The following is a 20,682-nucleotide window of genomic DNA, read 5'->3' on the forward strand; positions in this document are numbered from 1 at the left end:
TGGCTGTGTGACGTGAAATAGCCTTATGTCATTTTACCTGGCCAGTTTTATGAGCAGCAACTGTATACCTGAACCCACCCAGGCACGCACTTGCAGTGCGGCGTTCTCTAAACAGGACACTAAGTTCTTTTAGCTCATGACAAAGAAGATGAAAGCAGAAGACGACTTGTAATCCATAGTCAGAGCTCTCTCTCTGCTTCTCTCCCTTACTGAGCTTAATATGTTAAAGGAAGTTTAAAGAGAAATTGTGTTTCTCATGATACCAGTCTTTTAATTGTCAAAAGAGCAAACTTTGCCCCCAAATTATACCATGGAAACAAAATTCCAGCGAGTGCAGGTCACTGGCGAATCAGATTAGTGCTGTCGTTGAGTTCATCGCAAATGAGGCCTTCACACTCGCTTACATAACTGAGCATTGGAGGGATAATTCACGGGATCCTTTGTTCGTGAAACTACTTGGTTCGGCATGAAAAATGACTTCAGATATAGGGGGTCCAAAAATTGATTTGTTAGCTTCACATTTGCTTCCTAGGGGATTAATTTTGCTCTCCTACGGCTGCACAGCTAACCGAAAAAGTGCCTCTCTTCCTTGTACTATCTAACAGTTCAGATCAGCAAAGGTACTGTTCCTAATCTCAACTGCCTTGCCTGGGTCCTGCCAGCTAGCGAGCCTCCCCAGAGGGCCCTCGTCTCTGGAATTAATTTCTCCCAGTCTGCATCTGTTGATCTTTGTACTGCTTCAAAAGCTTCATTTAATTAGTCTGTCTTTTGCCGCGGGGAAAACAAAAAGTAAGATTTTTAAGGAGAATTTTGCTCTGTTGGGATCTAAGAAGGGTCTTGGCTTCGGGGAGGGGTTATTTTGCCCTGAGAAGTGCCCTCAGAAGCTGTGGGTTGTGTGCGGTTTGTAACAGAGGGGCAGGGAAATACTGGAAAGATGGGGACTAAAATGAATGAACAACGGATTAGTTGTTTCCGACGTAAAGAATCCTGCTCCCAAAATATGTGACGTGAGGGCTTTCAGGATACTCATAGAACAGTCATAACATCAACTTTCAGGAGATTTATGGGCCCAGATGTAGTCTCCTCCTGCTGTTCCTCCAATATTGCTGTCGTATGAAAATACAAAAATGTTGGAAAAGATTTAAAGTGAAGTATCTCACATAAACCAGTGATCTGTGAAGACAGAAAGAATCCAGCTCATGCCTAGCTGACCTGGTAAATACATAATCATAACTCTCTCTTTCTCTCTCCCAATTATAAACTTCTTGACAGTAGGTCTGCGCTGAAACGTATAGTCTCTCAGGGCCCTTTCCGGCTGATACTTGATTTTTGCAGGATGTTGAACACAGAGGTTACACAAGCTGTTAGGAGTCAGCACCTATCGAGTCTAATCCTGATTTATTTGACAACGCCTCGCTTCCTTGTGCACCGATGCACTCTGGAGTGGCAGCACAGACTTCCTGCCCCTTCCCTCAGGTGGGAAGTGATTGATGTGGGCTTTCCAAGCCAAAAATGCTCGGGGAGACAACCCACGTGCACACAAAGCAGGGGGGAAGTATTGCAGATGGGAACCTTTTAAAGTCAAGGGCTAAATGAGCGCGTCATGGCCTTATGAGCAGGCATGTCGTTCCCCTTGCATTGGGTATGGGGACGGGGGTTCGCGAGGGTTTTCACTGCTTTTCTGGCAAAATGTGTCAGCTGCTCTGCTTCAGAATAAAGGGCAGTGTGGTGTGTTGTGCAAGTGAGACCACAGGTCTGTAAAGTAGAGTGGGAGGACTGGTTCATAATTTCATAGTTTCATCACATTAAGGCACTAGCATGTCTAGTTTGGTGTCCTTTATATCGCAAGCATTTAAGGGGCTTGTCTGCACTTACCAAAATTAGCTGGTGTAACTGTGTTGGCAAGGCTTTACCACAGCTTACCCAGAAGACACAGCTTAACCTGCCAAAAAATCCCTGTCTTTCGCAGGTAGAGCTTAAAATGCTTTCCAGTTATATGGAACCAGCAATAGCTTTTCAGCTCATTGTGTCAGTCCTGAGGCTCTGTCAGAGAGAGGAGCAATTTATTTCATATGTCTAATCAGCAAAGAAGTTCTTGCAAAACTTTTATATACAGGCCAAGCCTCCATTTAATCTAAAATACATCTTCATTAAGTCCAAACACTTCAATTAGGGAGTTTAATTAGGATAACTCAAGAAACTATACTGTGCCACAGGCAAAGCAGAGCAGTTGTCACGTGCTGCCACTGCCCAAAGTTTCTGCACTGGTTTCCTATACTTGTCTCCTTAACAAGCAGTTGAGACATGGTGAGAATAGTCTTGGCAGGGAACTGTAGCTGTACTGCAGAATAAGATGGAAAAAAACCTCCAAGATCTTGATCAATCTCACTTAGAGAAAATTGTGCTGCAGCCACCACTTCTGTCTTTTGCTTGCTGTTGACTTCATCCAGGATTCATTTGGCATCCCACTTGACTGTATACCCTCTACAAAATCATTCTGATTTAGTTTTTCCCAGAATTTGGTTCCTTTGTCTCTTGTGCAGAATTCTAGAGGGCATAGTTAGTTCTTTACTATCTTGTAGTCAGTTAAGGGACTCCAGCCTTGATAATTTGACTAATAAAGACTAGAACTAGTTAAAACAGAGTTTATTTTCAGCTCAGATACAGACTTCTTGTGAGTGTTTAAGCAGATCACTTGACTTCTTTGTTCCTAACCATGTAAGAAACACATGACTTACTACTGTCAGAAGAGTACTTTTGAGATTTTTTGCAAGAAAACCCTGAGGGATGGTTGAATGTCATTGAAAGTTGAAGGTTCAGTATCTGAAAACAGAAAAGAGCCCATTAATTTTACTGTACTCTTTCAGTTTGGCTAAAGCCTCCTGCAGCTGATTGTAGTTTGGATGGAAGCCAGAAGAGAATTTGTTCTTATAATGACAATGGGAGCAGCAAACCCGATTCTCCATGTCTTTCCTCCCAGCTCTGCATCCCTGCCATCCTCTCTACTCACCTCCAGTCTATCTCCTTCTACTTTAAACACAGTATGAGTGACTTGCCTGTGGCCGCACTCTCTTGTCCTCAGACAAACAGAAATTAAGTTTTGGCTAACCTGCCCAGAAACTTCAAACAAGCTCTGAAACAAAAAATGCTTTTTCTCCTCTTGTTTATGACTCTATAAATCATTGTGTATTTTACTTACTAATCCCTTATCGGACTTTTCTTTTTCTCAAGGACAATAAACCATAAAGAAGAAGTTGCTTGTTAGTATATTCTTGGTCAGCTGACCATAGCTGACCATAGTAGTTAAATTGTAAAGTGTATGACATAGCTATTGTTTCTTTCTTAATGTCTTTGCAGCGGCCATAAACTTTCTACGATCTCTACTAGAGCCAGATCCGGCAAAGAGACCAAACATCCAACAGGCGCTTGCAAATCGCTGGCTTAATGAGAATTACCCTGGAAGAGCACCACCTAACGTAACGTATCCAAACAGGTACTGTGAGAAAGAAGGGGGAAAGCCTGGCAGTGTCTAAACACATTAAAACATTAAGGACTCTAGTGTTCCTGTTTCACTGCTTGTGTGACAGGGTCCCACTGCATTCTCTCGGATTGCTTTCGTGAGGCAATACGAGAAGTTGCTAGGATTGTCTGTTGAATATGTGTTTCTTGAAATGGTCAAAAACACTTTCTTAAATTAGAAGCTGGCATGGGATGCATTTGCAGGGTGGCCTGGGATGCTGATCATACGATTAATTGGCTCAAGACCTCAGAATGGACATGTGTGACAAATAGGTCATCAGTTTTGATCTTCTGCTTTGTTGGTGATAGATCCATGCTACTTTTCCCATGGAGACAATGCCCATTTGTGATAAACATCTGAGGTTCTGTGGATTAGGTAAATATTATGCAAACAGTGGTCAGGAAGGTCAGGCTTAAATGATCTTGCTTTGTTGATTGTTGAGCTTAAATATCTGTGCAGTGCTGAGGTGACTAAATGCAAACAGATAACAAATCTTATGGCCAGTCAAACATCCCTCTGGGGAAAAAGAAAAAGGAAGATATTTGTGGTCCACTTTGGGTAGAATTAATCTTGCTTGTCTTTAAACATTTGCAGCATGGAGTCCACACATGAGCCAGTCAGTGTGGGCTCTCTTTATAGTCAATGGAGAGAAATAAGGGCACTTTTTAGAGAGTGATTCATCTGACCTCTTTTTGATTCTGCAATAGGATGACATTGTGCCCAGGAAATGTGTGTTTCTCTCCTGCGACTGTAAATGAAGCCTCAGGCAACTCACTTAGAAATATTGATCAGATAAACCCCCCTTCTTTTATCAAAGCCCTCCAGCTGTATTCAACACACAATCTAGTACTTGTTCATTGTTGGAGTTACTAGCTTGCAGGACAAGATCCAAAGTAAGGCAAAAGACAGTGACTTAAAGCCTAGTTTTGTCAAAGCAAAATTTCTGTCCTAACTCACTAAGAGGCAGGTCCCCAAGAGGAGATCCTAACTTTCCCCCTGCAGTTTACTGAAGTGCCAGAGATCTGATGTAGCACACACCTAGGGATGTGACAACCGAACCTTAGCTGAATATCTGAACTAGTGTTCTCCACTCAGAAATGATTTGGTAGTCACCAGCTGGGTCATCTTTTTCCGTTGTTCCTAGAAGCAGCCAGTCCTGTAGGCTAACTGTGCTTACAGACAGCCTCCAGCATTCAATTGAAGTCAAACTTGTGCTAGTAGCCACTGTTTTTTACTCACTGGCCAAACATTAGCCAAATGGACAAAGTATTTTTCGGAACTGTAGGTCCAAACCCTGTGGGGCTGGAAGGACCTACAGCACCTTCCCCTTACCGCTGAAGTGGCTGCTCTATAAAGGCTGCTCTGTAATAGGTCTCTAGCTCTCAAAATATGGTTAGATAGATTTTGAGCAGCCTGGATGCCTGTTCTCCAGAAGGAGACATCATTAGAGCCATCCATTGAAATGAGGAGGGCAAATGTGAAGCCAGCTGCAATCAGTCCTCCGACCTACGTGCACAGAATATGAAGGTGGTCCGTCAGAGCCATTATTTTGCAAGGAATAAGATTGAGAACAGGCAAACTTATTATCCCAACATTACTGCCCTGAATTTAAGGGCAATTGAGTTAATTTGCATAATATGCTCTACAACAAAAGGAAATCTGAGTTTCCATGGTGCACTGGACTGTACTAAAGTATGGTATGTATGAACATTTTATGGTAAAGAAAGGGAAAACAAGTGTAAACTGAATGAGTCATTAAGCTAATGAAATCACTGTCATAATGAGTCTAATCAATCTACTAAACATGGCATCTGTTAAGTGAATGTAAGTGTAACTGAGAGCTATATGGATAATTTAATTCTCTTGCTGCATGTGTCTAATCTGCAGAAAAGAGGGAAATAGAAAGAAATATCGCTTGAATGTGATTTCAGAATTCTTTTGCATTTGTAGATACATTTTTATGTCTCTGTTTTTAAATTCTTCGTTTGCAGTTCTCAGGTTTTTGTCAGGTAGCGTTGGAAGCGTCCACTGTAGAGTTTGTTCATTAGTGCAGTTAGCTGGGTGACTTATAAAAGACGCTGGTCTCTATTAAATAGAATAGCTGTGCAATGCTGTTTATTTATGGAGTGCCCATTAATCATTTGCTCCCAAAGGCAAGCAAATCAAAGGTAAGAACAGATGAAAACACAGTGTCGAACTGAAGGGAGGGCATATGTTTGCTCATGCATATATGTTTGTGTATATGGTGGTGATAATAAGCCTTTCCTATAAAAACACTTTTAAAGGGAATATCAGTGCAGAATGCTACTAAGGAGAATTTAGCAGAATGCTAGAGGAATCAGTTCCTTTTTTTTTCATTGTAGTGTTTTTCTCATTATTTGATTTGAAAACAGGAGAAAATTAGACACTCCTTATATCAGAATCCAGATTTTATGATGAAGACAGTGAAGCTGTAAAGGATAAAAGCTATAGATTCTTTTCTTTCATTTTTTGGATAATGTTTCTTTAGTTTAATTAGCTTATGCCCCAAGCTTGACCTACCTAGAATTTATCATAGTGGAGCCTGATAGGGAAAATCCCCTTCAGTTTGAAATATTTAAAGACATAGCTCCTTTTGAGCTTCAGCAGTGTTTCTCCAAGTTTTTGTTAGTGTATAAATGTGGATAAATCCCTATAGTTCTGAAAAAAACCACCACTGAATTTGCCAGGAATCATTCTGTCTCTTAATCATGCTTTTTATGACACAAATGAGAAATTATGTTCTGTTCTTGAAATCCTCTTCTGCTGTTTTGGGGGTACCGCCCATTGTTCTCAAGACAGGAACAAGGTGCAAAAGGGGAGAGAATGGAGATAAGGTAGAAGAACAGCAGAAATTGCATTTTCAAGAAAATATTCTCCTGAGCTTTTTATAAGCTTGCTTTTATTAAAGAAATTCCCTGAAGGCAAGTAAGTATTTCTCACTTTGCTGAGCACTTCAGGTAGAAATTACTTGAATTTCTTTTGCTGTCCGGATGCTTTCCAGTCCAATGGCTAAGACAAGTTTTGCTTATGAGCTTTAAAAACAAAAACAAAAACAAGCACTCCGTTACTGAAGAGTGTTAATAAACATGCCAAATAAAGGAAAACATTAGCTATTTGAGATTTCCCAGCCTTTGTTTTAAATGTTACCTAAGTCCTTCTTGTATCAGACCTAGTCTGATCTCCAGGGGTTCCTAGCATCACAGGTGTACAAAGCAGCGGTACAGCAGAGAAGGACTGGGAAAGGTAGCAGCGCACTACAAAAAGGCTCATAACCTGAGCTCCACTAAGTTGTCTTAGCCAGATATTAGACTGGATATTAAGAGCAAGGAATATCCTTGAGAAACAAAACACACCCCAGCATTTCTGTGGCAATGAATGGGAGTTGACAGGTACATGTGGGAATCCGGCCAGCTCATTTCAATGTCTAAATAGGAGCTGAGTTCTTTGGGAAACCTGTTTTTACATTATACTTCTGCTTCTAACCCATGTGTATAACAGCAGTGTTGCCATTTTGAGAGCTGCTGTAACAACCCTCCCTTTATATCGCCTTTCTCTGGGATGCAATTCCCTAGCTCCTTAGTGTAAGAGCATTGGGCAGCAGGCAAAGGGAGAAGTTGAACACCTTGGTGTTTGCTTACAAGAAAAGATACATTTCAGAAAGCAGAACGTAGCTACCAGGACTGGATTTTAGCTCTTTTCCTTCAAAACCAGCTGGAGGGTCTTGAAGGACTTCACTGGCCAGATCTAGGGAAATGACTTGTGGCATCCTGAGCATCACAGTGCCATCTCCCCGCATGGTAGGACAGACTAGAAGAAGGCTGCTTGTCTAGCTATGCCGGCATCCCGCAGGTAGAGTGGTTCTTGCAGAGCCTGCCTTCCTACAACCCATTCGTGTGAGGAGAGAACTAAGCAGAGCCGCGTTGCTGAGCGGGTTTTGGACCTCCTCTTCGCGCTCTGCTGGTTGCCCCATTGCTAGCGAGGCGCTGTCGCAGGAGGACCGTACCGACAGTGTGCTCTGCCTCTCTCTCTCGGTGCAGGATTCACCTCGAGGACCTCAGCCAAAGTGTGCTGCTCCATATGACCGAGAAGCTCGGCTACAAGAACAGTGATGTAATCAACACGGTGCTCTCCAACCGCGCAAGCCACACACTCGCCATCTACTTTCTGCTGAATAAGAAGCTGGAACGCTACTTGGCAAGCCTGAGGGTAAGTACTGCTTCGCGTCAATTCTTTGGACGGGGGGATGAGGGAGTAAAAAAAAAGTGCTAAAGCTTTTACTGCATGCTGGCATTTGATCTCAAGGCTTTACCTGCGTTTTTCTCATTTTTTAGTAATAACTGTGAAAGGGAAAGTATTCCTTGCAAACTAGTAACATTATTTCAGATAGGAATTCCCCAAGTTGCAGAGATAATTGCTTATAGGCTTTAAGTCTCAGGAGTCTACATTTGCATAGAAGATGCCCCCTGGCTCAGCAGTTACCATATAGAAAGCAAACTGTTGCTATGCAGAGCCCAAATGGTAAATTGCAGTGTACTGTGTCAGTACGCTGAGATAGTTCTGCTGCTTGAAAGAACTGTAGCACAGTGTGATTTGATTCAGGAAATTAAGAGGAAGGTTAATGGCTACTAAAATTTTATTTTGTTTTTTAAGTGAAAACTTAGACGAAAGTTGTTCATGAGAAATAATGGGAATGTGAAGTTTGCTAATCTCCTGTTGGCCTTCCTGGCCGCAGAGTATGGCTTATGGTACTTCCTCTAGCGTTATGGTGGGCAAAGTGTAGAAAGAGAAGCAGCACTCTCTCTTCCCTTGGTCTCTCCGCACAGCTATCTATGGTCTGGGGAGGAGTATTAAATAGCCAGGGGTCTGTGGGCTTCTCCATGATCGCATAGGCACTGTCGTGGGCTATATGGAATTTTCTTTTTAACATATTTGTTTCTTAGATAAATTATCCCCAAAGGCCTTCTCTAAGCATCTTCTTAGTTTTTTCTCAGATCTTCAGAAAGCATGTTTTAATGATGATGCCATTAATGATATTTAAAATGTAATGGACTAAATTCACCATCTCCGTAAGTTGGTGCAACTCCACTGAATGCCAACAGTAGATGTGGTCCATTAAACAGTAGTTGAACATTAGTTTTCTCTAATTATCTTACATACTTTACTTTTCTCTGCTTCTCTTTCTGCAGAAGTCTGAAGGCCAGGACAATATTTGCCACAAGAACCAACTGTACCAGATAGAAAAATACAAGGCAAATAAAGACTCCTATGAGGTAAAGCTCATTAAAGCTTGTTAAAGTACTTTGAAAGCAGACTGAATTTGAGCATCTCCAGTGATTGTGGCTAAGACAATGGATTTCTGGACCTATGGAGAAACCAGAAATTGTTTCAAGGCCAGAAATACCATGAGATTTGCTTTACAAGAAAGTGATCCAGGGATTTGTTTCAAAAATGTGCCAGGTTGGCTTGGGCACCTTCATTAAAAAGAATTGACTGATGCCTTGCCTGTACAGGACAAATAATTGCCTCCATTTTCTTTTGAAGAAGAGAATAGCAAACACCTAGCGTGGAAGTTTAAAGGTGACTTTCAGCTCCTACGAAGAACATAAAATGAGTTTTAGATGCTCTATTTAGCAAAATCCACATACGTCTTCAGGTGGCTCCTTAGTTTCATTTCGAGGTGCAAATTGCTGGTGTTGCAAGGCCATAGCTGTGTTGCCCTGCAGCCAAAGACCCTAATGGGTCAGGGCAGAGAGCTGAGTGACAGGAGAGCCAAGAGGCTGGGCTTCACCCTCACCAATCACTCGGCGTTGGTCTGTGTAGCTGACTTCCGTGTCCTGAGCTAGCCCTGGACTGAGTACTAGAAAAAGTAAAACTAACAGCACAGAACTCTGCCTAGGTTAATATTTTGCTTCTTAGCAGAATGGCTAGGAATTAGCTCACTGCCTTGTGAGGGACTTCCCTGAACCAGAGAGGAGATTTTACTTTTTACTCTGGCTGTCTCCAGTCGTTTTGCCTGCAGATAAAGAAGGTAGTTTGTATTAAAGGAATATTTATCAGATTATAGGCATCTTTCAGTGTCCGGATTTTTCTTCCCCTGTTTTCACTCTGCCAAGCACTAAAATCAGAAAGATAGTATGTTCTGTGCAAGTCTTATCTAACAGTTACAGCACAAATAACAGTATTCCTGAAAAGTTTACTTATTTCAAAAGCTTCTCTTCAGTGTTAGATTGATGATCGTGACCATGTATGGTATCCTTAAAACTGGCTTCTCAAACCAAAATTGCAGGGACAGATATGTATCATGGCTGGTTCTGTTTATATTAAAGACTGCTTGCAAATTTAATAGCCAAGCTGAATTGCAAGCCAGATGGAAGTATCAGGGCAAAGTACTTAACATACTTTACTTACATAAATCAAAAACACCTTACTTAAAATGTATCAGCAGTGGGTAGACTCAATGAATATAATATTTCAGAAGGCTCTTTAGCGGTTGACTTCAACAGTGCAGACTACCCTTCGAAACATGTGCAAGTGTCTCCAGGTTAATGCTGCAGGAGTTGCATGGCACGTCTCGATGCTCTTTAGGTCAGATTCTTCCAACCGCTGGTGCATTTTCTGTGTGCAGTCGCTGAGGGCCACATAAGTATGCTCAATGGCATTTAGGCATTAGCTTATTGTTTCTGCATATGTACCATGTAGGGGGGAATCTGCAGTAAGGCATTTCTGTGCACCTGCATGGATCTGTCTTGCTGTAGCCAAAAGAGAAACACATGGCTTGTTTTGGTGCTCTGCCTGAAATCCCTGCACCCCTAGGAGGAAACTGCTATCTGGCTTTTGTAAGGATAATTAAAAACTAATGATAGCGCCACTGTCTGACCCCTGTTTTATTTGTGTGCATACTTGGGGATGAAGGTTCCTTCCAAAGCCTGTTCTGCACTCAGAATTAGTCCCAGTGTAGCTATTTAGAGCTTGAGGGGGCGTCATTTCTTTCTCAAAATAGTTACCTTGGTGTAATCCTGATGCAGACACTGTGATAATAATACAGTATATTCTCTTTCTGCATGGGCATAGCTCAGTATAAAGCATGTTTGCATCGCTTTAGCTGTATTTACACAAGGGAATTGTACAACATTTACTATGCGAGGACAGTTAAAGCAGCACACCTGGGTGAACAGAGACCCTGAGAGGCTGTTGCAGTTCGTAAGAATGGTAGACATTTCTCCTAAAATATCTTCATGTGGATGGGAATGCAGCCTTGATAGCCTCCAGATGATGCCACTGGGACCTGCAGGAGCCATTGGGACTCGGGGTTTCATGAGCTCAGACTCATGAGATGTAGATAGAGTCGTATTATCACCCCCTACCTCCAGACCAAAACTGGGGAGTACTGGTCCCTAGATGAGTAACACAAGGACCGTGTAGCTGTGTGTTGCCATGGAAATACCATGGCAAGAGCTGGCCAGGTTCAGCAGAAGCAGCCTCCTGAAATGCTTGCATCTCTCTCTAGTGATGTGAAATACAGCCTCGGCGGGGGCTGCTGGTCAGCAGCACTGCATGTTGCCAGGGCAGGGAGCGCTGCCCCGGGCAGCAGGCATGCTGGCTCCTCTTCCCTGCTGGGTTTTGGGGAACAGCAGTGTGCTGGAGCTGAGGGTGTTGTGAGGTGCCGTCAGTGCTAAACGTCTGGGTTGTTTTGCAGGCCGGTCAGACCCAAGGACTTTGTAGCTTTAAGAGCTTGTGTCACGGTCCTATCACAATATCAGACCTGGCCAACATAAATACCGGCTATCTTCCATTCAAATCCATGGATCGTGGGGTCGAGGTCAGGACAGGAAATAGCAGAGGGTGATGTAATGCCAGCGCTACCCAAGTCTGACTTCCCGGGACAACTCTTTCATTGTGCAGCAGCGCGCAGGACCTTACAGGGCTGTATACAGTATGCTGAAGAGTGGACTTTTGCAGCTCCCCTGAAGGAAATCTTCCTTTCCCTTTTAAAATATAAAAGTATTTGGCACCTTGGGAGTTTGGGGTTTTGGTTGTTTCCCCTCCCACAACTATCTCCTAAGAGAAACAAACCTTAGTAAATTTAAAAAATAATTAAAAGACTATTTACGACATCCATCCAAGGTAACGTAATTCACTGCTAATACAGGATATGTGAATTTTCTTTTTCATGGCTACTTTAATCTGCACAATATGACTGTGTTACTGCTGCTAATAAAACATTACAGCTGTGTGAAAGCAAAGTCAGGGGCATTTGGCATGTGGCTCCAAGCAGAGCAGTGAAGAGATCTGGCTTGGCTCTTGCACCATTAGGCTAAAAATATTGCAGCACTGAAATGTCCTGTGTTCTGACAGATGCTGCAGCAACCAAAATGCAAATTCTTTCCTCATCTATCCAAAATAGCAGAAAGCCGTTAACAGTTTTTTTCATTGGCTCCTTTAGGCTTCATACATTCAGCACTTGGTCTCCTCCTCACAAGTACCTTTAAAAAAAGATGCTGGTAGAGCCCAGCCTCTGCTGAACTTGGCAGCAGAGTTTCGGAGCCTTGGGAGAAAAAAGTAGTACAATGAATTAATTGGAATTAACTATACAGCGCCCACCGACTTTATTATCATAGTCTGGTATTCACACAGCATTATTAGTAGTAGTGCTGTTTTGGTTATTGTTGCCGTCATTACTTCATCATTGTCAACAGTGACCGTGCTCGCCAAGATAGTGCCTGGGGCTGATCAGACGTTGGGTTGTTCCAAGCACAGCACAAGCAGGGAGGAATAGATGCTCCGTGCCTAAAATATTTACAGCCTGTAAAGGGAAAGCCATCAGGTGGACAAAGAGGTCTCACACAAGCAAAGTGATGACAGCTCCGTAATGTGTTGGTTTGTTTCTTTAGAAGAGTTAGCCAGCTTCGGTTGGCTAAAGAAAAAGAAATGTGAAGGGAGAAGGGACATACGGAGAGATGGCTGGGGGAAAAATTGCATGTGTGAAGTGACACCGAGGTGAAGATAGTGAGGAACTCGCAGAGCAGCTCTGGCTCGCCCTCCCCCAGGTCATTTTGCTGCTTTTATAATAAAACTAAAAATCTTAATTCGTGATTCACTGAAGCTCTTCCTTCTGACTATGTAACTTCTGAAAATTCAAAGGTTATTGAGCCTAGCAGTGCCTAGCATGATCTGTGCAGGGGACCAGGGTCTGTCTGAGCTCTGGGAATGCTTAAAATCAATGCTGGCGAGTTATTTTCCTTGTATGTGTCTTAATATGTTTCCAGAGTTGTTTAGTGGCCCAGGAGAACCTGAATTGTCTTCTGCTTCTTCCTTTCCCTCTCTCACATGTATGCACATTACTTTGCTTTTGGTGGTTGTTGATAGGTTTTCTTTTGAAAGAAAATTGTCAAAATAGCCAGCCATCTGTCAGTTCATAATTTTCAGACAAAATACAGGCCTCAATGCATAGCTGGAGGAAGGAACTCTACTGCTTTTTAAAAAAAGACTTGTAGTTACAGTGACTTTTCAATAAGATACAACAAAACATATAGCTTAACTGAGAATTGCAATGACAGAAAGAATGTCACATAGATGCCCCTCTAAGGAAAGCAACACCAAAGTAATCAAAACAAAAACCCCACTTCTTTGTGATTCAGCATACCCACATCTAAAACCAGACCACACAATTTTGCTCAAGAAAGGTGGGAGAGTCTTGAAGTCTTTGAACTGTAACAAAATATGAGCCACACATTTGATGCTTGATTTTTTAGGACTAAAATAAGACTTTTGGCTCCCCCTGAAATCAGTGACAGATAAAGAGTGTTATGCAGCTTGCAAAATCAAGTGACTCATGTTTAAAAAAAATAGAATACATTTTCATCATAAAACAATACTTTAAAAATCAGATTCCCTTTAGAGACCCAAGCCCATGATACTCTTTTTTCCTCCACCATTGCTGGAGATCAAACCTTTCCTTTAGGAGGTACACATCGGCAACCCCACCTTCAGCTGTCTTCATCATGTCATGTATAGGAGTTATGCCACACAGGGTTCACTGAAGAATTGGGTCATCCAGCAGTAATCTTCTACCCCCTGCATCTTGTGCAGTCTTCTTGCAGAGACACCGCAAAATACTACCAGATCTCAGTGACTGGGTTTAATACTCAGCTTGCACTCGTTCAGGGGAGTACCCATAGCATTGCAGCATAACGCACATGCGGAATCAGAGCCTGTCGTTGTAGACAAAGACCGTCATCCTCAGGATCTTGTAGACAGAATATAAATGACTCAGGAGTTTAAACTTTTTTAGAGCTTTTGCAGTTCACCTTTTTAAATGTCAGAGGAAGTGCACTAAGCGGAAATCAAAGACCTTTTTCTGTGTTTAAATGCGAAGGCAAATTTCAGACACGAAAGAGCACAAATCTGCATGTGCTTGCTTCAGCAAGGTCTCCTAGGACAAATGGCCTTTGAAGAGAAAGCATTCCTTTTTTTAACTTTCTGAAAACAACTTTAACATTGCATGAGTTTAAGAGCAGATGGGAGCCATGAAATCATGAGAAACAGATCAGAGGAAAGTGTGGCATGGAAGATTTAGTTATTTTGAGTAGCCAGGATAAGTTCCTTGTAAATATATCTTTTTAAATTCAGCTTCAATAAGTGGTGTGCTTATGTCTCTGGGGGTTTTTAGGTCATTTAAACTTCCTGAAGTAAACCAAATTGTTCTTGTTTGTTTTACAACTTAAAGGACAAAAAACTCAAAGAACAAGAAAAGAAAGGGGAGATTCTTCACCGTCCACCCCCAAAGAAAACTGAGAAAAGTCCAGTTTCATATAGACAGCCTTCTTCCTGTCTTATCTCACAGATACAGAACACCAAGGCACTGCTGAGGGACCGAAAAATCACCAAGGCTGGAGGTCTGGAGAAAGGTTAGTAAGAGAAGTATCACTGCATCTGTCTGCCTATACACGTTTATGTGAATGTGTTCACATGGGTATGTGGTATTAACAGCAGTCTTTTGTGTTGTGTGTTTGTCAGTAAATAGGTATGTGGTTGTGTTTACTGTCTGCTCTGGAGGTGGTATGTAAAAGAGGACGGAATAACACAGTCAAACTTTGAACAAAACGTCCCGAAGAAACCGTGACAGTGTTCAGCAGTCATGAATCCTTAATTTTGCTTCTCTTTTTATTTGTCAAATGTCAGAAATTCCACAGTGTTTTAAAAAAGCCTTCTTTCCCTATTTATATGTACTTACACAAAATCATCTGTACTTCACATTGGCACTTTGAAAGCATCAACACCCACCCCAGAGCAGTGCTGGGTTGCTCACTGACAAACCAAAACCGATAGAGAAGCTTCTCTCTACCAGCGAATGGGTTTTGGTAAGGGAGGAATAAGAGGGTGCAAGGAAAGAGGTTGCTGAGCTGAAGGCGGGTTCTGGTAACTGCGGGCTCCTGGGAGAAATAGTGGGCAGCACTTGGCTGGTAGAGGAAGGAGAAACGGGCAGCCAAGAGGAAGCACGAGTGGAACCGCAGTGAATTTCAGACAGTAAAAGGAGGAGGAAAAGCATTAGTAGGAAAAGGAAAAGATGAGACAGCTAAAGGAGAGAAAAGCATTAATCACGCAGGGTAGGATGCAGCCTGGCGAGGGATGGGTGAGACATGCTCTGAAGAGTGGCAAAAAAAGGCGTCATAGAGAAAAAGAAGAGTCAGCTGGGAAAATGGGGTATCAGTTGTGCGTATGGACAGGAGCTATAAAAGAGCAGGAGGGTGAGGCCATTGGCTTTTAAATGGGGGAACTAGGTGAGGGAAGGTAACTATAGATCAGTGTGGGGAAGTACGGTAATTGAAAGTGTTTATGATGCTGTTAAGAGGTTATTTAGAGTGGTGGTTTATGGTGCTTATTACGCACTTTCTTATGACTTGATGATTTATCATTTGACATGTTCAACATGAAAAAATGTCAAAATGGTGTTCATCTGGCAGCATAGGCACCTCTGCTGTAAGATAGTAGTAGTCCGTAGAGCTGGTCAGAGATGGGACATACCTTTTGGGAAAAAAATTAAAAAACATTAAAAAATTGTCATGTTCAGAATTTGTTGTTACTTTTTTGCAGGGGAGGGCATAGGGGGAAGTAAACCTAATTCATTTTTCTTCCTCTTTAGGCTTCTCTCTGCTTTTTTGAACTGATACCTGAAAATCATTCAGAGCTCACCAAAAGCATTTTTCTACTTATTGAACCAGTGTTTTGATATATGTCAAATCAAACGGTCAAATCATTTTGACCAGTTTTAGGAAGAAACTAATCAGATTAAACCTGGTCTGCTTTTCCTGAACAACTCTCAACCCACATGATTTCATGCTATACTTCCATTCTGGGCTCAACCCCTGCCAAGACCATCCCTTTCAAAAATCCTGAAGAAATGCATGTGAGATTTAAGGCTGATTTAAGGCTGTACCATGAGGCCTGGCAGACCTAAATTATTTTGGATCCATTTTAGAGGGTCTGAGAGCGGGGGAACTCATGGTCAGTGATTAACCAGCAGTCCACTCTTCTTCCAGTTGGGAAGAAGATTCCCAAAGGGGAATCTAGCAAAATAGGCTCTTTGGATTGCTTTTCATAAACACAGCAAAATGTGTTTTTTCTTGCAGCTAGCTTGGCAAAAGTGAGTGCCAACATTCTGTATAAACTGAGTGGATCTTCTTCATGAGCTGTTTTGTATTATTGGGCCAAATCCTGGAAAGATTGTTCCATTTATATTCAGTCCTTGCTTGGGGAAATTTCTCACTGAAGTCAATGCAGCAAATCTGTTCCAACTGTAACAGCCCGATTCTGGCCAATGCAATTACTTCATATTTACATGTGTGAAACTAAGAACAGATTTTGTTCCAAAATGCAAGTGAAGATATTAGGAATTAACTCAGTATTGCCCCTTATGTCGGTAGGTGTGTCAGTGAATAAAATATACAGATCCATTTAAAACCATGCAAAGTTGTGACAAAAAGGGAGAAATGTCACATTTCTCAGATGTTGCCCAAGAGCATATAATTAATACACACAGCTGAAGACATCTGTGGTTTTCTGTTTCACGTTCTTGTCTTACTTCGTTTAAGCACTCCTCCTGCCATTGAGGAAAGTGGCAGATAAATTACCCATGAAACTACTATGTAAGTATCAGATAAGAGCCAGGGAATCAGGTTCTTCATTGCTGCCTTGCACATATCCCTAAGACCGTTTGTTTTAGCTAGCGTGTTTGTCATGCTTGGTAGAATTTGTTAAAGGTGATGTCAGATACTGTCTGCCATAAATCAGAGAAGTCATTTGCTCTTCTGATTCCTTTTCTGATGTAGACTCCCCTGGTGGGTTAAGCCCTTTCCACGAACCCGTGGCAACCAAGATGGGCTGCGTCACTTCCAGTTCCCTGGAATATCTTGAAATCCAGCAGCCGCTTCCACGAACCCCCCGACTCCTCAAGAGACAGGATTCCCCGCAGCAGGAGCCCGCGAGGATCGGTGGCCAGGCAAAGGACTCTCCTCTGATTCTCAATATTGTTCATTCTTTTGAATCTGTTGACAGAGAGGACCAAATAGACCAAGTTTCCCCCTCTCATCAGTACCGAATTTTAGGTTCACCAATAAATTTTCCTTATAAAAGCTCAAGTGAAAGGACACTGTCCCCGCTTTTTCAGCCAGGAAGTACATCCCCTGCCAGAAGCCCTGTTCACCCCACCCAGGTCTCCTTCACGTACGACGAGAAAGTGAATCCAGCGAGAGACGAGGCCGTGTCCCCCACTCAGCTGGTTCCCAATAATCCCTTGGGCAGCCCTAACTGTGTTAAAAGCCGAGGCAGGTTCCCCATGATGGGGATCGGACAGATGCTGCGGAAGAGGAACCAGACCATGCAGTCAGCCAGCGACAAGCCGCTGGAAACGAGAATGCCGCAGCTGCAGCAGATGAGCCCCACGCAGATTTCCTTCAACGCAGCAGATGCCGTCAATGGCCAGTGTTAATCTGATGTGCCAGGTTTTGTGCTGCCGCTGTCTGGCACCTAACCTTTTCTATTTTGAAGAAGAAGGGAAAGCCACAGGCATGTTGCTGTCACTACATGGTATACCTACAGTGGTCCAACTTAGAAAATCAGAGGTCCACTTGTAAGGAAGGGTTTGTCCTACGTATTAAAGTTGATAGAAAAGGGCCCTGCTTGTGCTGTTAAGGAATATTAGCATTTGGCATTTGACTGTACAGTGAAACATGTCTCAAAAGAGCTACACGAATATGTATTTTCCCTGCTCTGAAGTAGTATTGCAATAAGGTTCGTTGGAAGCACAGCGAGCATTAACAACAGCTTGATTCAGCAATGTAATGCGCATGGTGCCATGAATGCTGGTCCCATCCAGGACCTGTGGTAAGACTGCCCTTGCTCCATGTCTGTGCCGTACAGTGTACTGTACTGTCACAGGCATTCACATGACTCAAGAAGTGGAAGAACTCAAAATACTATTTCCAAAATCAGCTTGCTACAAGCACTACCAAGAAGAAAAAGGAAGTTTGTGGAAGCTTGAATAGTGACATGGGTTTTCTAAACATTCAGAGAAAGTGGGAGTATTGAAATTCAAAGCAGATTTTACTGTTAAGTACACAAAGTAGCTAATAATGGAATCATTTTTTTCTTAAAGAAAATGATGATTTAATAGGTGATGTCACTCAAAAGAAACATAATTATTTAAAAACAAGTTTCATCAAATGGAAATCTACCCCACTAATAGCCTGTCCCTTTCGTATATAATGGCTTTGCAAGTGGATGCTTTAAACAGTAATCCAGATTGCAATATGCTGTGTTTAAACAATCCAGTCACCTCCAATTTTTGTAGCTGTACTAGTTCCATGGCACTGTTACGTGCAGGATTGTCTTAGCCCCTATTATTAGCAAAACAGCATTGGACATACTTGAAGGCTTTTCTGAGAGACTGCAGTGAATTAAAAAGACTAATAAAGGACACATGAACCAGTACCAATGCCATTTTATACTGCAAGGATGCTAATGCAGTAGTTACCAAAAATTAAGTATTGTTATGAGCTGTGAATATTGACTTTCTTAAAAGGCAACATGTTCTACATACTGGTCTTGTTTTTCTAAGTAAATCATACATCCGAGAAGCTGGCAACATTTTTTGGTTCTGTTTTTGTGTTTAAACTGTCTCCTATAAATTAGAAGGTTTAGCCAAAGACTACCCTCTTCGTCTGTCCATATTGTGCTTGCGTATGTGTTTGTGTACATGGGAAATCTCGACGATGCTTCCACTAATCTGTTTTCCAAGTGGGTAGCCCTTGGCCTGTATATTCCACTGCAGCCCACCCACTTAATGTCATTTCGAAAAATGAGTCAGCAGAGGCATTGTCCTCAGGGATTGTTAATGGAATATAGGAATTTTGCGTCAAGATCATCTGTAGGAATCCAAGTCCTATTTTTATCAATATTATTGAAAATAATTTTGTGGCCCCATTGCTATGGTTTCTGTACAAATACTAAGAGTTTCCCCGTTCCCCTTCCAATTTCACGATATACAAAGATTACGGGAGGAAGAAAGCTAGCACAGGCAGGTGAAAAGTTTACCAACAGAGCCCCTAGTTGAGTGCGTATCTCCTGATTCCCAGGTTAGCACAGGCCTTTTGCTGAAATTTGCAAGAAATAAATTGGAGATTAATCGAAATACTAGCAGAACAGATAACTCGTTTTGACTGCTTGCTGCTGAAACCAGCAGAGAGTCTGGGCTGAATGGCCCAGAGAGTGCATGCCCAGAGTGCCCTCCTCATCCCTACAGCTGGGACCTTCAGCACTCAAGCTGCTAGGCAGTTCAGGATGGAGGAGTTCATATGCTTCTTACTGTACTCTTCAGCGTACTCAAATACCTCCTTCTGGGGTTGTTAAGCCACCAATAGAATTATATACCTATAAAATCCCGATATAGTAAGAATGACAGCCCTAAAATACTTTAACTGATTTGGGGGTTGAAAAATGTCATATTCTATTTGTACAGAGGTCCATTTTAGCTCTTCCTTTTGTGTGAAAACATCAAAGTACTTCTTTTTGTTCACGCTAAGAACATGTTTGCATTGTAAAGCTAGTGAGTGAGGACAACTGAAATACCGTGCATGCATCAGACTTGAATAGATGGCAGGTACTGACTTGAATTACAAGCTCAGGTTTATTTGAAACCCAATAAAAGGTTGGGGGAGGCAGGAAAGAGACATGTATTTCTTTGTAAAAGAGTCAGAGTGAAAACAGAAATGTTAACTCTTTTATTATATTTATAGAGAATATGTGAGTGCTACACTGCTAAACCATAAACATGTATCCAGCTTAGACAGCAGCTGTGGACAGGCAAACTGCAGTGACCATATAAGGGGCTTACTGAAATATAGTAGTGTAAATTCCAGGGGAAAAATTGTACTTGTTATCATTATTAAATATATGTACTTTTTAAATGAGATTGCCATGGAGTGCTTACTTTGTTTGCCAGGTCACTGCTTAGCAAGATATGGCTGAGTGTAAGAACAACCAGCAAAATTGTGAGGTGGCTAGAGGATCCCAGCACCTTTGCCTTCACCCCGCAAAGGCTCATCCTTTGAATCTAGCAGCTGACTTGCCTGTGAACCCTGTGTGAGCTAAAAGGCATGTGGTCGTTACAGGGTGGGTTTTTCTCTTGCTTAATACTGGCCCTCTGCAAGTTGCATGTCTAGTCTCAGCTTAGTATCCAAGCCCTCTTTGCCCCCAGTGGAGACAGAAAGTCATCTCCGCCTTTTCCCACCTTAAAATAGAGGTCTAAAACAGGGGGAAGGAATTGCCCCTCAACGATGCATAGTCATTCCCAGTGATGAGAGAGGGTATAGAGTTGGCCACTTCAGGTGAGACACCTAGATTTTAGACAGCCAGGTGAGTCCCACCTGTAGGAATCACACCAACATGGAAGTACTGGACAATCAGCTGTATCTTCTGCACCTCTAGAGTTAATGACTTCAAGTCGCTGGGACTACTCCTACCTTTGCTAAATTTAGCACAGCCATGCAGACTGCTGAGCAGCCTTGCAATTCCAATTCGAGCATTTCTGTTGTTGATCCTATAATAATTTTAAGTAGTGTTTCTTCCTCCTCCTACCTTTTAAA

At 42.2% G+C, this 20,682-nt stretch overlaps 1 protein-coding gene across 3 annotated transcripts in view; it reads left to right on the top strand.

Annotated features, from left to right (window-relative positions):
* HUNK (hormonally up-regulated Neu-associated kinase) overlaps positions 1-20,009 on the top strand; it is a 59,190-nt gene extending 39,181 nt beyond the window's left edge. For 2 of the 3 annotated variants that reach the window (XM_064524156.1, XM_026103594.2), the window contains 5 exons: positions 3,358-3,493; positions 7,579-7,747; positions 8,728-8,811; positions 14,268-14,448; positions 16,870-20,009. In XM_064524156.1, the coding sequence (XP_064380226.1) occupies positions 3,358-3,493; positions 7,579-7,747; positions 8,728-8,811; positions 14,268-14,448; positions 16,870-17,528 (1,229 nt within the window). In that variant the 3' untranslated portion in view covers positions 17,529-20,009. The remainder of the gene's footprint in view (positions 1-3,357; positions 3,494-7,578; positions 7,748-8,727; positions 8,812-14,267; positions 14,449-16,869) is intronic. The other variant, XM_064524161.1, reaches the window with a different exon arrangement.
* Positions 20,010-20,682: the final 673 nt, after the last annotated feature.

Source organism: Dromaius novaehollandiae, chromosome 1 (genome assembly GCF_036370855.1).
Source record: "Dromaius novaehollandiae isolate bDroNov1 chromosome 1, bDroNov1.hap1, whole genome shotgun sequence".
NCBI classification, from domain to species: Eukaryota; Metazoa; Chordata; class Aves; order Casuariiformes; family Dromaiidae; genus Dromaius; species Dromaius novaehollandiae.